This window comes from Podarcis gaigeae, assembly GCF_964106915.1.
Source record: "Podarcis gaigeae genome assembly, chromosome: 15".
Taxonomy (NCBI): domain Eukaryota; kingdom Metazoa; phylum Chordata; class Lepidosauria; order Squamata; family Lacertidae; genus Podarcis; species Podarcis gaigeae.
Window position 1 is genome coordinate 11,350,902 of NC_139692.1, and position 17,039 is coordinate 11,367,940.

The 17,039-nt window shown below is 45.6% G+C and overlaps 1 protein-coding gene across 1 annotated transcript; it reads right to left on the minus strand.

Annotated features, from left to right (window-relative positions):
* Positions 1 to 2,850: 2,850 nt before the first annotated feature.
* Positions 2,851 to 12,090, minus strand: LOC310832170 (caspase-3-like). The gene is made up of 4 exons (XM_083713803.1): positions 11,813 to 12,090; positions 9,113 to 9,285; positions 6,260 to 6,389; positions 2,851 to 3,135 (listed from the first exon to the last, which is right to left on the minus strand). Exons 1-4 carry the CDS (start codon positions 12,012 to 12,014, stop codon positions 2,858 to 2,860), a joined length of 783 nt encoding a protein of 260 aa, XP_083569929.1. The 5' UTR covers positions 12,015 to 12,090; the 3' UTR covers positions 2,851 to 2,857.
* Positions 12,091 to 17,039: the final 4,949 nt, after the last annotated feature.

Here is a 17,039-nt window from a genome sequence, read left to right on the forward strand (position 1 = left end):
AAGTATAGTTCCCTGGTGGATGGTTTTGTGTGTGTGTGTTTTTAAATCGTTTTTATTTGATTTTACAAATATAAATTTATAACATTCCAAATGCATACCCATATATAGAGATTACTCTGAATCTCGAGACTTCTCCCCATTCCGTCCATGGGTCTTATTGTCAATGTTTACAACTGCATATTATTCCATATTCTATATTTTTCAATCCATATCATCCATAGTATTACATTGCAAGTAGGTTTCAAATCCTGCTAATGTTTCCATCTGCTTGCAGTGGTCTCCTAGATGAATTATAAATTTTCCCCCCATTCTTTTTTAAAGTTTTTGACGACTTGGTTCCTGAGTTTTCCAGTCAGCTTTGCCATTTCAGTGCAGTCCATCAGCTTAACTTGCCATTCTTCTCTGGTAGGCACACTGTCTTCTTTCCATGGTGGGTGGTTAAAGATTTATTGAAAAACCAAAAATCTCGTACCATGGCTTATTATCAACTGTTGGAAATGAACATCACCCTTCATTACATGCTAAACAGAAGGCTGTGCCTGGAGTCCTACTGCTCATGCACACACACAGCCCACATTAAGCAGGTGCGGGAAACGGGGGGTCTTCCAGATGTTGCTGAACTTCAACTCCCATTAGCCCTGACCACTGGGCTGTGCCTGCTAGGGCTGATGGGAGTTGCAGTCCATCAACATCTGGAGGACCAACAGTTCCTCACAGCTGCATTAGAGACATGCAGTAACCCAGACTGGGCACCTAGTGTGGCTGCCCCTGTTCGGTAGAATAGCATTCCTTTCAAGATAAGACAGGTGCTCACTATCTGCTTTCTGGAAACAATTGGGGACATTTTTGTTTTGACGGGCTTCCCCAACTGGATAAAATGGGTGTTTATCACAAGTATCTACCATATTTTTCCATCTATAAGACGCCCCCATGTACCGTATTTTTCGCTCTATAGGACGCACTTTTCCCCCTCCAAAAATGAAGGAGAAATGTGTGTGCGTCCTATGGGGCGAATGCAGGCTTTCGCTGAAGCCTGGAGAGCGAGAGGGGTCGATGCGCACCGACCCCTCTCGCTCTGCAGGCTTTGCGGACCTCCCGCTGCTCCCGCTGCTTGCGGAGAGTTGCCTGCATGCCGAAGCCTGTGCGTGCTGAGCTCAGTGCGTCCAGGCTTCGCGGACCTCTCCACAAGCAGCGGGAGCCAGCGCTGGGCTCCCACGGCTTGCAGAGAGCTGCCTGTTTGGGGGCTGGGGCGGGGGAAGCTCGGGCCTCCCCAGCCCCAGCCCCAGCCCCGCACCTGGGGGGGAGGAAATAATTCCCCCCCCTTTATTTCCCCCCAAAAAAACTAGGTGTGCCTTATGGGACGGTGCGTCCTATAGGGCGAAAAATATGGTATAAGATGCCCCCTATTTTGGGGGGATTCAGATTTAAGAAAATGGGGGGAGATGTACCCATGTATGAAACACCCCCTAATTTTTGACACTTATTTCTTAGGGAAAAAACCTAGGCTTATACAGGGAAAAATACGGTACTTTGCTATGGTTTCAATCTTGCTTAAAATATATTTGCTGCTATTGCATTTTAACTGGTTTTAATCATTTCATGTACAAATTGCCTCAGGAGGGTTGTTCAGAAGGCAATAATAAATCAATGATTATTAAGAGGCGTCCATCTCTCTCCTCTTTGGAGACTGTGCAGAAGAAGCTGAACCCTGAAGAATGACAGTCGTGGCAACATGATTTTAACAAGGCGTCTCCAAAGGGAAAAACAGGGACGAGAATAGGAAACAGCTGAACGAGAATAGACGCTTCCCCTGGTAAACAGGATAAGTTGAGGCCAGGTAAGAAGAAGAGTTTGGATTTGATATCCCGCTTTATCACTACCCGAAGGAGTCTCAAAGCGGCTAACATTCTCCTTTCCCTTCCTCCCCCACAACAAACACTCTGTGAGGTGAGTGGGGCTGAGAGACTTCAGAGAAGTGTGACTGGCCCAAGGTCACCCAGCAGCTGCATGTGGAGGAGCGGGGAATCGAACCTGGTTCACCAGATTACGAGTCCACCGCTCTTAACCACTACACCACACTGGCTCCACAGGTAAGCTGTATACCTGCTCAGTCTACTCATTGTTGATGGACAACTTCAAGGTTCACTCCTGATCTCTGTTCTTACACTTCTCTTTAAACCAGACTGGGACTGGACAGCCTTTCCGGCAGAGGACTGTCTCATGGCGATATATCATGGACAGAATTGTCTCAGTAGAATATGGGGCCACCTTGTTCTATACACTGACCATGAAGTCTTTTTCCAAGTGTGGATCTTTTAAGTATGCAACATAGCACCCCAGGAGGGTGATATCAATAGAGAGAGGGAAATAGATTCTGCTGAGATATATTTTCTTTTTCTAGCAGAAGCCCTAGAGGTAGGGAACCTCAAAGCAGCCCAGTGCATGGAGTGTAGAATGTTGGAGTGGTGGAACGGAATGGAGTAGCCTTGAAGAAGGCATGGAACCCTGAACAGGAGCACTCCATGCTGTAATGTTTTGCTGCAGGTTCCACAGGTCTTCACCGAAGCAGAGGGAGCAGGAATTCCCTTTTCTTAGTTCTGGGACAAGTTGGGTGTTTAGGCCACCTCAGATGTTAGGCAACAGGTTCATTAAATTAGATTTTGAAAAATGAGGGAAGAGCAGAAGGCACACATACTATAAACCTCCATCCTATCAGATGTGCTTGTGTTATTCACCCTTCATTGGAGTGCAAAAAGGCCATTATTGCCCAGTTTGCAACAATCGCACGTTTCTCATGGTGGAGCTGCTTCCTGGCTTCACAGGAGTCCTTGTCCAGACAAGAAATGCGGCTGATTCCTTATGCTTCGTTGCTGCTATACTCCTTGGTGGAACTGAAGAGATCACCTGAGGCCTGTCTTCCTTGTGAGAAGGGGTAAACCTCTCTCACCATCTTGGTGACAAAGCAGGGCATTTCTTTACCTCCTCTGTATTTCCCTTTCGCTTCCTGCAAGGCGACTGTCCTGCTAATTCGGGTCATCAAACTGGCAACTTCAAGATGGCATTCCTCTCCTTCTAGCAGGTCCAGCAAGGCCTTGAGGAACATGGATTCCCACCGATTGATGAACGAAGCGTAGCCTGAAAACACCAGGAAAAAAGAACTTGAAGAGCACTGGTTGAGCGACCTGGCATGGACAATAATAGAGGGGTAAGGTAAAGGACCCCTGGATGGTTAAGTCCAGTCAAAGGCAACTATGGGGTTGTGGCGCTCATCTCGCTTTCAGGTTGAGGGAGCCAGCGTTTGTTCACAGACAGCTTTCCGGGTCATGTGGCCAGTATGACTAAACTGCTTCTGATGCAATGGGACACTGTGACAGAAACAGAGCACACGGGAACGCTGTTTACCTTCCCGCCAGAGTGGTACCTATTTATCTACTTGCACTTTGATGTGCTTTCGAACTGCTAGGTTGGCAGGAGCTGGGACAAAGCAACGGGAGCTCACCCCATCACGGGGATTCGAACCGCTGACCTTCTGATCAGCAAGCCCAAGAGGCTCAGTGGTTTAGACCACAGAGTCACCCCCATTAGAGGGGTAATAGAGGGGTAGTAACGTTGCTCCTCCAATCTTTATAAAGAGTGCACACTTACTTGGGCATACTTGGGTGAAATTTGCTTCGATCTTGTACAGGGCTGGGTTGCTAGGCATACATAAAGAAGAGTCCTGCTGGGCCAAGCCAGTCTGGCATTCTTTACTCACAGCGGCCAATCAGATGCCTTTGGGATGCTCTCAGGCAGGACCTGAGTGCAACAGCCCTCTCCATAGCTCAGTCGGTAGAGCATGAGACTCCTCATCACAGGGTCTTGGGTTCGAGCCCCATGTTGGGCAAAAGATTCCTGCATTGCAAGGGGTTGGAATAGTTGACCCTCATGGTCCCTTCTAACTCTACAACTCTTGATCCCAGCAGTTTGGTATCCAGAAGCATACCTTTAAAGCCCTATGCGGCCTAGGACCCACGTACCTACAGGACTGCCTCTCCCAGTATGCCCCGCGGAGGACCTTAAGGTCCATAAACAGCAACACTCTAGAGCAGTGTTCCCCAACCTTGGGCCTCCAGCTGTTTTTGGACTACAACTCCCATCATCCCTCGCTAGCAAGACCAGTGGTCAAGGATGATGGGAATTGTAGTCCAAAAACAGCTGGAGGCCCAAGGTTGGGGAACACTGCTCTAGAGGTCCCGGGCCCTAAGGAAGTCAGATTAGCCTCAACCAGGGCCAGGGCCTTTTCAACATTGGCTCCAGCCTGGTGGAACACTTTGTCTCATGAGACTACGGCCCTGCGGGATCTGATTTCTTTCCGCAGGGGCTGCAATACAGAGCTGTTCTGCCTGGCCTTTGGTTTGGACTCAATCTGACCCTTATGTTTCCCTCCCTTTATGTGATCTATGGGTTACTTTTAAAATGAGGCTGCATTTTAAATTGCACTTTAACCTGCATTTTAAATAGGGCTCCCCTCCTATTATGTTTTTACTAATTTTTACTGGTGTTAGCCGCCCTGAACCTGGCTCTGGCCAGGGAGGGCAGGGTATAAATAAAATTTATTATTATTATTATTATTATTATTATTATTATTATTATTATACCCCCTCCGACACTGCAGGCAGACGAGAAACTAGGCTTTATTTCACCCGTGTCAAAGACCTAGTTTGGCACACCCCCCAACATGCATTTGCGTATGGGGGGTGAGCCTCAATGGTGCCCCTCTGGCGGTTTCATCAGGGGCAAAGAAAACCAGCTACCCCCCCCCCCATAGCTAGGGTTGGAGCTTTGAAGCTAGTAGCAACAGACAGCCTTCCCGTCCCCCCATTTTTTCCTCTCTTTTTTCTTAGTTTTTTATTGTTATTTTTCAATTTTATACATTTCAGTCTCCTGAGAAATCTCTATGTGGGACAAGAAGCTACAGTTAGAACTGGATATGGAACAACTGATTGGTTCAAAATTGGGAAAGGAGTACGACAAGGCTGTATATTGTCTCCCTGCTTATTTAACTTATATGCAGAACTCATCATGCGAAAGGCTGGGCTGGATGAATCGCAAGCCGGAATTAAGATCGCCGGAAGAAATATCAACAAGCTCAGATATGCAGATGACACAACCTTGATGGCAGAAAGTGAGGAGGAATTAAAGAACCTTTTATTGAGGGTGAAAGAGGAGAGCGCAAAATATGGTCTGTAGCTCAACATCAAAAAAACGAAGATCATGGACACTGGTCCCATCACCTCCTGGCAAATAGAAGGGGAAGAAATGAAGGCAGTGAGAGATTTTACTTTCTTGGGCTCCATGATCACTGCAGATGGTGACAGCAGCCACGAAATTAAGAGACACCTGCTTCTTGGGAGGAAAGCAATGACAAACCTAGACAGCATCTTAAAAAGTAGAGACATCACCTTGCCAACAAAGTTCCGTATAGTAAAAGCTATGGTTTTCCCAGTAGTGATGTATGGAAGCGAGAGCTGGACCATAAAGAAGGCTGATCGCCGAAGAATTGATGCTTTTGAATTATGGTGCTGGAGGAGACTCTTGAGAGTCCCATGGACTGCAAGAAGAACAAACCGATCCATTCTTAAGGAAATCAGCCCTGAGTGCTCACTGGAAGGACAGATCCTGAAGCTGAGGCTCCAATACTTTGGCCACCTCATGAGAAGAGAAGACTCCCTGGAAAAGACCCTGATGTTGGGAAAGATGGAGGGCACAAGGAGAAGGGGACGACAGGGGACGAGATGGTTGGATAGTGTCTTCGAAGCTACAAACATGAGTCTGACCAAACTGGGGGAGGCAGTGGAAGACAGAAGTGCCTGGCGTGCTCTGGTCCATGGGGTCACGAAGAGTCGGACACGACTAAACGACTAAACAACAACAACAACAACATACATTTCATTTCAATTTTATACATTTGACTCCCCCCTCTTTCTGCGGTTCCTTAAATTAATTTTTTAAAATATCTTCTGCATATCCAAATTCATTTAACTTTCTCATTTAATTATCTACTGTCAATATATACTCTTACCTGTATAAAACTGCAGGTTATTACAATAAGCTTGCTAATGAGCAATGGACAGCCTTAATCTACCTAATAACTCTTTAAAGTCATTGAAGTTGATGGTCATCCTGACGTATTGTGGGAATGAATTTCATAGCTTATGCGTGGGGAAAAGGAATTGTTTCTTTGGCTAGCCTTTGAACATTCCATACAGGACTTACATACCTGGACAGCAAGAATACATCACTGCAGTGTCTTGAGGAACGGAGAGATAGTGTGAGAAACACTCAGTCTGTGCTTCACCGCTGTCTGTCTGCAGCCAAACACCTTGATCAATTTCCACTCCTCGGCAGGCCTAGAAAGCACAGCAAGTGCGACCGCTATATGGCTGGAAACCTGAACAGGAGTTTTCTACGCTGCGACATTTTGTTGCAGCAGGTCCAACATCCTAGCTAGCGCTTAACAAACAATACTGGACAATCTGTTATTGATAAAACAAAAATACAACAAGCAATGGAGCTTTTTGCAATGTGTGTGCCCTGGGTGGTGGTAAGAGAACTGGGGTCCGTGAATATGCCCCTATTTTCATTTCTGAAATGTTTATGGCTGTGCTTTCCCCACCAGAGTTATATTTCTATTCAGTGTTTCTGTGTGTGCTTCTAAAAGCATCCTTCTTGTCCCATGTGCCTAACCCAGAGAATAAAGCCTAGATCCTCTGTATTCTGCCTTCATTTGTTGCTTTCAGGTTTTTTTTTCCCCTGTCCCAGAACACATTTATCAGAAACATGATCCCTTTGCTGTGCAATTTTCCTGCCTACCCATTTGTTTCCAGGCTCAGTTCAGGGCTCAAACTACAAATGCCTATAAGATGTGCTGCTTCATTTAACATGCAGGTTTTTGTTTTTTTAAAGTGCAAATAGCATCACTCCGGAGGGGATAATTATTGGGAGAAGGGGAAATGTAACTCTTTCCTCCCTGCTGTGGTCTTGAGAAGGATGCCTCTTCTGAAGGTACAGTGGTACCTTGGTTCCCAAACTTAATCCGTTCCGGAAGTCTGTTCCAAAACCAAAGTGTTCTAAAACCAAGCCATGCTTTCCCATAGAAAGTAATGCAAAATGGATTAATTTGTTCCAGACTTTTAAAAACAACCCCTAAAACAGCAATTTAACATGGATTTTACTATCTAACAAGACCATTGATCCATAAAATGAAAGCAATAATCAATGTACTGTACTATAAAATAAATAAGACAGAATTGTAGGTGATAAAAATTAAAATTATTATTTTTTCTTATGTGCACTGATGATAGTCATTGTTTGGTTGGGGGGCTTTTATCCATTTCTGCAGTCACACAATCAGTCAATCAGTAGCTGAACTGGGTTCCACACAGTCACAAAAACAAGCCACAAAAATGAAGTCACAAACCACAGCCACAAGTCAGTCCCATAAAACAAAGAACAAGTCACAGTCAAAAAAATGAAAAAGCTACAAAAACAAAAATGCAAAACAAAAGCAAAAACAAAAGCTCACTTCTGTGTTGCGTAGGTGCTCAGGACTCAATAGCTGACAGACTCAACAGGAAACCTCTGAATAGCAGTGGGGACTTACTGTACTTTTTGCTCTATAAGACTCACTTTTTCCCTCCTAAAAAGTAAGGGGAAATGTGTGTACGTCTTATGGAGCGAATGCAGGCTGCGCAGCTATCCCAGAAGCCAGAACAGCAAGAGGGAATGCTGCTTTCACTGCGCAGCGATCCCTTTTGCTGTTCTGGCTTCTGAGATTCAGAATATTTTTTTTCTTGTTTTCCTCCTCCAAAAACTAGGTGCGTCTTGTGGTCTGGTGCATCTTATAGAGCAAAATATACAGTAATTTAAAAATGGAACACACTCAACAGGAAGCGGAACATGTTCAGCTTCCAAAGCAAAGTTCACAAAGACCTACTTCCTGGTTTGCAGCATTCTGTTTCCAAGTTCTTCATAAACTAAGCTGTTCTAAAACTAAGGTACCACTGTATTTGCCTTTGGGAGGAAATCCCCCATGTTGACACCAGCCACGATGAGTCAAACATCCGGGAAGGTTCAGAGACTATAGGTTACACTGATACGATGAGTCCAGGAAATGCAATAAAGTTAATGCAGATAATTCCTTGATGAACAAAATGAGTTAGTCCCTGATGACAAATGGGCAAGAAAATAAACCTTTTCCTCTTCCTTTTGGCATTTGAGTCACACACTTTAGAACTGAAACCAAGCACAGTCTGAATAGCCGTTTTTCCAGAACGCAAGGTTTTACACGGGTTAAGCACGCATTTCATGTATTTTTTTAATGTGTCTCGATATACAGTGGTACCTCGGGTTAAGTACTTAATTCGTTCCGGAGGTCTGTTCTTAACCTGAAACTGTTCTTAACCTGAAACACCACTTTAACTAATGGGGCCTCCTGCTGCCGCCGCGCTGCCGGAGCACAATTTCTGTTCTCATCCTGAAGCAAAGTTCTTAACCTGAAGCACTATTTCTGGGTTAGCGGAGTCTGTAACCTGAAGCGTATGTAATCTGAGGTACCACTGTAAGTGGAAAACACTACTTTGCTGGAAGTGAGTGCATGGAACGGGTGGAAAACCAAGGAAGGAGAGGAGGAACAGAATGGAGTGGCTGGAAACCTGAACAAGAGCCTTGAACACCACAACATTTTGCTGTAGCAGGTCCAACATCCTAGCTAGCTTATGGTTGCTAAAACGAATACAACAGTCAGTAGAGCTTTTAGCAACATGTGCCATTTTTGTGTGTGTGTGTGCCCCAGGCAGTGATTTTTGGTAAGAGATCTGGGGTTTATGAATATGTCCCTAGTTTCATTTTTAAAAGGTTGAAGACTGTGCTTTCCCCACCACCGTTATGTTTCGATACACCATGCTGCAGAAAAGCTGGCATGCTTATGGGACAGAGAAGCCTTTCCCCATGCTCATAATTATTGTGACCATTTAAACAGTGAAGTCACAAGCCTGCAGCTACAGAGATTGTCTGAATTTCCCCATCATCCTCGCAGACGGTTTACACACGTTAAAGTCAACAAGCTTGTTACCTGAATGAAGAAGATTTTGGGTTTCCCAGCCAGTTTGTGACACCTTTCAGGTTCTAATATCTGGAAAATACGCTTGAGATGAACTGGCTGTCCTTCGCAGTCATAGATAATCCCTTCTTCTCCGTGACTGGACAGAATGCTTACAAAAAACTCTCCGTGATCTGCGTGACATTCTGCAAAAGATAAAGCACAGAGTTATACACTGCCACCATTCATATTATCTTATGATCCAAACTGATACCCCACCTTTCCAGGCTAATAATAATAATAATAATTGTTAAGTTATGGGTGAACATATCAGACAACCCAGCAATTCTTCAAGCAGCTCTTGTTTATTCACAGGCCAGAACAGAACTGAACTGAACTGAAGGGTTCAGCCAGCCTGCTTATATAGAGCTCCGCTAGAACACAACAGTAACCATTTTCTGTAACTAGCCAATCACTGAACGTCACTTTCGATCCCTTATTTGCATATGTGGACCTGAACTATCAACAGTATCCCCCTGCTGGCCCAGGGTGAGAACTTCAGTACATAACAACAACAACAGCAACAATTTATTTATACCCTGCCCTCCCCAGCCAGAACCAGGCTCAGGGCGGCTAACACCAATAAAATTACAATAAAACATAATAGGGGGGGGGGGAACCAGTTAATTAAAATATTGGTTAAAATACAATTTAAAATGCAGCCTCATTTTAGTAGTAGCCCATAAATCATGAGCGCTGCAACCCCATAGTCACCTTTGGACTTAACCGTCCAGGGGTCCTTTACCTATTTACATTTACTTTGGGGTCATGCATTTATATTAAAGGGTCTCTAAACCAGCTGGATAGCTATCTATTAAATTTTCATTTTCAGTACAAAATTAATGCACGGAAATAAAAGACCTGCTCTCACTCTCTTTTTGAAAAGTCATCGGTTTACATAATGTTTTCCCTTCATGAGAAAGTTACCGACCCTTTGCAACTACGAATTATTTACATTCACATGGGAAGGCGAAGCAGGGTGGATGGTTATGTCCACGATTTTGGCAGCTTTTGCACACAGCTCAGCTATTGACGCAGGATGAAAAGGTAAGAGGTGGGGCATCATGTGTGAAGCGGAGCAGGGATCCAAAGTTCAAACTGATCTGCTTGACGACGAGTCTCTCGTATGAAGTTCTAAGTGCAAAAGGGGTTTTGTGCACAGACAGGCGATGGGGAGGGGCTTAATCTTTACTGTTGTCAATGACTAGCGATTCTTTTAGTTGTTTTAGATATTTGTAATCCACCCTTCACCAAAAATGTCCCAGGGGGGCAGACATTATAATTAAAACCATCATTAACCACAAGTAAAATTGAAAGTATCAAAGTTGGCTCACGATCCGGATTAAAACACACAGTAGTTTAAAACAAGAAATTCAAAAGATGGGTCTTGCTATCTTGCCAATCTGCATTTGTGACAAACCTCTCAGATGTGTTGTTCGCAAAGATTAGCAATTGGCACACAAATATATTTTTGCTGAATCTGGCAGACCAGAAAGCAGATCCTGTATTGGCATGCTCTTCTATTTCCCAAACACAATACTGTATAGGCTACACACTCCTGTTTACTCTGCATCAGTGTGCACCCATTGCTGGTTTGGGAAGTGCTGTATCAAAGACATTAGTCGCAATCCACTATCTATCCTGTTGTGTCTTATGAAATACTGTGTTCTGATGCCTCCCCTTTCATCCCCACCCCCAAACTGGCTTCAATCTGAATTGAGGAAAAGGCTTGACGTAGCTGCATATTAATCTGGTAATGCGTGCACAGCCATAGAATCACAGCCCTGGAAAGGGCATCCCTGACCCCTGCAAGATCTGCAATGCAAGGTGCAACTGCAGCACCCCTGACAGGTAGCCCTGAAGCCTGTGCCTCAATACATGCAGCAAAAGAAGAGCATGCCATCTCCCAAGGCTGCTGAACAGCACTTGCTGTTAGGACGTTTCTCCTAAAGTGAAATCTTGCTCCACTCATTTATTCCAGCTCTGGAACCGCAGAGGATAAAATCTGCTGTGTACTCTGAATGACAGCCCTTCAGATATTTGAAGACCACTATTACGTCTTCCCAAAATTGTCACTTCTTCAGAGTAAACATACCCAGCTCCAAGAACCCAAGAAAAGCCTTGCTGCATGAGGTCAGTGACCCATCAGATCAGACCCTCCAAGCGTCCCTATTTTTCAGAATTCTGGATTTACAGAAGCTGTCCCGGTTTCTGATTTGATCCCAGAATGTCCTTAGGACATCTCTATTTTCATCGGAAAAATGTAGGATGGTATAGAGTTATCCAACCCCCCAAACCATCTGAAGGCAGCCCTGAATAGAGAAGTTTAAAAAAAAAATGTTTAGTGTTTTATTATGTTTTTATATATCCTGGAAGCCGGTCAGAGTGGCTGGGGTAACCCAGACAGATGGGTGGGGTACAAAGAGTACAATTATTCATATAATTATGATGGAATAGGACGTCACTATTTTCATTGGAGAAATGTTGGAGGGTATGCCATCAGGTCCGGCACCCTGTTCTTACACCAGCCAACCAGATACCTATGGGAAGCTCATAATCAAGACCCCGAGTGCAAGAGCTTTTCCCCCTCCTGTGGTTTCCAGAAACTGAAGCCTTCTTCTTTGGACACGTTCCAGGCTGTCAAACACAACAGAAGCCAAGCCGTACACATACCTTCCTCATAAAGTTCTTCTATTTCTTTAGCTGTCAAGTCAAAGTGAAATTTCACGGCATAATGGCACTTGGATAATGCTATGAAAATCCTGTCTGCTTCCCTCCTGGCTCCCGGTCTTGAAGTGAGTTCGTTTTCCGCATTTCTTGCGTGGAACTTGTAATTGACAATGATCAGAGCCCTGTTCTTGGTTTGGCTCGCCATCCTAGGAAGCACCTCCACTGTCACCAAACAGAAAGTGTGCACACCTGTAGATATATAGGGTATATATAATCTTTGTTCCGCTGACCTGTACTATGACTCAGCTTGAGGGTGGGGCTATGAAAGAAAAACCACAATGAGTTTGATTAGGCAGGCTTGGTTGCGTGATATGAAGTTCCAGTTAGACACATAAGGACATATGAACACAGGCCATAAATGCACTGTACATTTAAAACAGTCACATGTCACTTTAAACTGCCAGTGGTTCCCCCCAAAGAATCCTGGGAGCTCTAATATGCTCTAATATAGCAGAGGTGACTGGCATCTTTTGGCCTGAGGGCTGCATTGTCAACCTTTCCTCCAAGGGCTACCTGCCAGCGGTGGGCAATGCCCAAGTACGCATGTGTGGGCACGCCTATTGGCCACACTTGCGCATTCATGCACACAGAGCACACCCATTTGCCAGACATGCAAGGGCACAGCCCTCTCTTCCTCTCTTTGCTTCAGACTGGAAAATAAATCAGGCAGAGTGGGCAGGGGCACCTGCCCGCAGGTGAGATTTAATCTACAGCCCACAAGTCAACTCCCTTTCGCAGTACAATCACAGAATGGCACTGTGGGAAGGCACCTTGGAAGAGCTTGTGTTTGCTGCTTCCAGGCCCCAGTCTGAAGTTTGGCTTCTCCAATATAATAATAATAATAATAATAATAATAATAATAATAATAATAATAAATTATATTTATATCCCGCCCTCCCCAGCCGAAGCCAGGCTCAGGGCGGCTAACAACAATCATATAATCCAACATTCTAAAAACATTTCATTATAAAAATGAATTAAATCAAATTGATGGCAACCGTTCAGCAAAATTCTGTGCAGATTGCCAGAGGAGGTAGTCAGGCTGCGCCCTGACAAAAGGCCTGGTGGAACAGCTCTGTCTTGCAGGCCCTGCAGAAAGATGTCAAGTCCTGCAGGGCCCTAGTCTCTTGTGACAGAGCGTTCCACCACATTGGAGCCACAGCCGAAAAGGCCCTGGCTCTGGTTGAGGCCAGCCTAACCTCTCTGTGGCCTGGGACCTTCAGGATGTTTTTATTTACCTTTTCTATTGTTTCCTTTTAAAATCTAGTACATCCACTGCGTACTGAATACATTACCACCAAAGAAGACTGTGCAAACTGCAGCAACCAGAATTCTTTGAGAGGGGAAAATGTGCTTTGAATGTGGATTAAAGGTGCATACTCCGTCTCAGACCTTTTTCCAGGTATGCGCAAGTTCTTCCTTTAGGTGCAGCCACGCGGCTCTTCAGCATAGCTGCTAAGACCCCCTTAGATCTATTTGCTGAATTTATGCTCTAACAGAACTCAAAGCAGAATAGACAGAGTTCCCAGGCCAGTGTTCCATCCAGGCTCTGATGGCTACTTGGCTTCAGCGAGGTTGCTGCCTCACGGGTTGTATGCCCATTTAGGATCTTGCCAGGAACTCCTAAGATGCCTTAGCCCAGCGTTCATCAACAATTCAGTTCAGAGCTATTTCTACAGTGTGCCACACCACCCAAGACTCATTTTGTGATGCAGGCCATTGGAAGTGGAGACTCTTGCTAACTTTCTGAATTTGGGAATATTAAGAGGCCACGACTGCTGCAAAGGGGTGAAATCCTAAGGTGGTAGGAATGGAGAAAATCCAAAGAAGGTTTGGATAGAAGACGCAAGTCTCTTACAGACACAATAAGTTCAGCAACTCTTGTGTAAATACTTACATGTGCCCAGCTTAGCTAAAGATGTTATTTTAAACCAATTTAGCTAAGCTGTTGCAATAGCCAACATAGATACTCTTAACTCCATCTGGTGTGTATTGATTTACTTTACTTCAATAAGAAATTGAGCTAAGTATAGTCATGGGCACTTAAAACTGTTAGCAGGGGAATGTTGGCAGCCAAATGAGATTAGGTTCTGACTGCTAAGGAACTTTAGGAGCAGTTGGTAAGGAGATCAAGACATCCAGTCTTTCACAGCCCAGAGATGAGAAGAAATCTTGTTGCGAGGCAGATGGGTGCAGGACAATGGGCCAACTTTTAAGTCTTGGCCTAACTAAGAACCAGGCATGGAGTTATAGGCTCAGTTTTAAGCTCTAAGCCAAATTAGGGCTTAGTGAGAATGTGTGGACTCCTGAAGAGACTGTGACTGCGTTGTTCCTCCTCTGGCCTTGCTGCTGGGAGCCATGGCTCAGTTTAAGTGTGTTGCTTGAATTCAGGCTCATTCAAGAGTTTGTCTCTTCCAGAGATACCATTAACAGTAAGCCATCGAACAATGATTGGCTGCAGCTCATGGTTTGTGCAGAGTGAGGCAAACCATAAACCAGGATTTGGACAACACTCTCCTGTCACCGGTATCACTGCCACTTACCTGGACTAGATGCTGGTGGCACTGTGGTCTAAACCACTGAGCCTTTTGGGCTTGCTGATCGGAAGGTCGGCGGTTCGAATCCCTGCGACGGGGTGAGCTCCCGTTGCTCTGTCCCAGCTCCTGCCTACCTAGCAGTTTGAAAGCACGCCAGTGCAAGTAGATAAATAGGTACTGCTGTGGGGGGAAGGTAAATGGCTTTTCTGTGCACTCTGGCTTCCATCACAGTGATCCATTGCACCAGAAGCGCTTTAGTCCTGCTGGCCACATGATCCGGAAAGCTGTCTGTGGACAAACGCTGGCTCCCTCGGCTTGAAAGCGAGATGAGCGCCACAACCCCATAGTCGCCTTTGACTGGACTTAACCGTCCAGGGGTCCTTGACCTTTATCGTACCTACCTGAACTGGGCTGGGGCAGGGGAGCAACGAAGTTGGGGATGGGTGGACACAACTGTGCAGAGGGAGCCGACTTGGGCCCCAGACCGTGGGTGCCCAGCAGCATGCACGACGTGATGTCATGATGTGCCACCATGTCATCGCACGCTGCTTCCGTGCTTCCATAGAGGCAGCAGCCGGGGGGGGGCGGGATAGCAGACCATTGGTGCTTCTCTGTGGCCCCAGCAGAGAGCCAACAGTGGAGGCAGAGGCCCTAGCCGGTTGCTGCCATGGCACTGGAGGTAAGGTAGTGGGCGGCCGTGGGCAGAGGCCAGGCACCCACAGTGAAAATTTTGTGATGCTCAGGCACCTAGGGTCCCCTGGAGTTGGCACCAGTGCACTGGTAGATGTGTCAGATGAGTTCTGCCAGGGCATGTGCCCTTCCTTGCCCCATCCAAGTCAGCTGTGGCAGTGTTGCGCAGGCAGCAAAGGCAATAGACCCAATTATGTTACAAATGCTGATATTGTCTTGCTTACCTTGAGCAAGAACCAACAAACGCAATAGAAAGGAATTCAGTTTATTTGCACAATATCATGGAAAGCAATTAAAATGGCTTTGCTGGTTGAAGCACCAGTACAGAAGTGCAGAAGAACAAAACGGCTTGTTGTTACAAAAAGTATGCAATGTCCTGTTGCCTTGACCAGCCTCTTCAGGAGCACAGAAAGAGTGATGTGGGGAGATTGTCTTCTATGGAATGAAGGCAAGTGCTATGGGACCAAGCAGCATTCAGTGGAGGCCTGAACATAATGCAAGCCTGGGGTGAGAAAGCTTCAGTGTATATGACTGAGGTTTTGAACTACAGTCATACCTCGGGTTGAAGTAGCTTTGGGATAAGTATTTTTTTAGGGTTGTGCGCTGTGGTGACCCGGAAATAATGGAGTGCTTTACTTCTGGGTTCCGCCGCTCACGCATGCGCAGTCAAAATGTCATGTGCATGCGCAGAAGTGGCGAATCGCGACCCATGCACGCGCAAACGCAGGTTGCATTCGCTTCTGGATGCGAACAGGGCTCTGGAACGGATCCCGTTCGCATCCAGAGGTACCATGGTACTGCAAAAGTTCAGAGACCTTAATACAGGGGTCAGCAAGGTTTATCTTGCCTGGGCCAGATGGGTCCCACGGAGATCCCTCCGTGGGCCAGATTACGCCCGCCCGTCTGTGGTTTATGACATCTGCACAAACATCATTTTCTTGCGTCTGTGCATGTGCAGACACAATTTTTGGCACCGCGGAAGCGAGTCCTTGTGCTGCACTGCTTATGGGCCAGTCAAACGACCTCCGCAGGCCGCTTTTGACCCATGGGCCTTAGGTTACTGACCCCTGCCTTAATACTAGGGTAATTAGAAAGGGAGGGACAGGAAGCATGGGCAAGGTGCTTATCTGTCTCAAGGAATGGAGACACAGATTGGATGGGGTGTGTGGAAAGGGAAGACTAAATGCTATGGTTCAACTTGTCCTGCACACCAGCCTACATTTTCTGGTCCTTGCATGTTTATACTGCAAGCAACACCTTAGGAAAGGTGTTTCTAAGGCAAAGGTGAATGTGTCAAAACCATTACTTTGCTATTGCCAGGAAGTGTAATGCTCTATTTATAGGACCGAAACATTTCGTGTTATGTCTGCTATTATGTTGTTGGTTTATTATATTATTACGAAATTGTTCTAGCACTGGCTAGTTTTGATATGTGTTCCTGTTTTCTTTGATGTAAGCCGCTTTTGAGCCTGATTCTTTTTGTGGAAAAGCGGAATACAAATAAAATGATGATGATAGTGTTACAAGACACTCTGGCCTCCCCTATAAGGTAATCCATTGAAAACAATCCATTCTTCATTATTAAGCCTGTTTATCTTCTTCTCTCTGTCGTGGACATAGGTCTACAAGAGCGTCAAAAAGCACAAACATGAGCCAGGTGACACATGGAGACAGTTGCACCTATTTCTATTAAGTGGCAGCTGGAGAAAGTACAGTTGTGATTGCAGAAGTGTGTTATCTAAATGTGCCATCCAGTTGTGAGGTTTGCATGGGTGAGGCAGCTCATTTTCTCCATACCCATACAAAAACTCAAGCACTGGAAAGGAGTGCAATAAAGCGCGTTCTCCTTCACGGAGAGCACGAGTTGTGGTGGTGTTAGCAAGACACCTCTCTGTTGCTGGGCGGGTTAGTTTGGGTGGCCACTGTCGTGATTGGGCTCCTCT

What these genes read in the sequence shown, in the direction of transcription:
- LOC310832170 (XM_083713803.1), bottom strand. Translation starts at nt 12,014, where the DNA reads ATGGCGAGCCAAACCAAGAACAGGGCTCTGATCATTGTCAATTACAAG. An exon ending in CCAAAATCTTCTTCATTCAG is followed by an intron (nt 6,390 to 9,112) that starts GTAACAAGCTTG and finishes TGTGCTTTCTAG; the next exon opens with GCCTGCCGAGGAGTGGAAAT. An exon ending in GATGTATTCTTGCTGTCCAG is followed by an intron (nt 3,136 to 6,259) that starts GTATGTAAGTCC and finishes TGGTGTTTTCAG; the next exon opens with GCTACGCTTCGTTCATCAAT.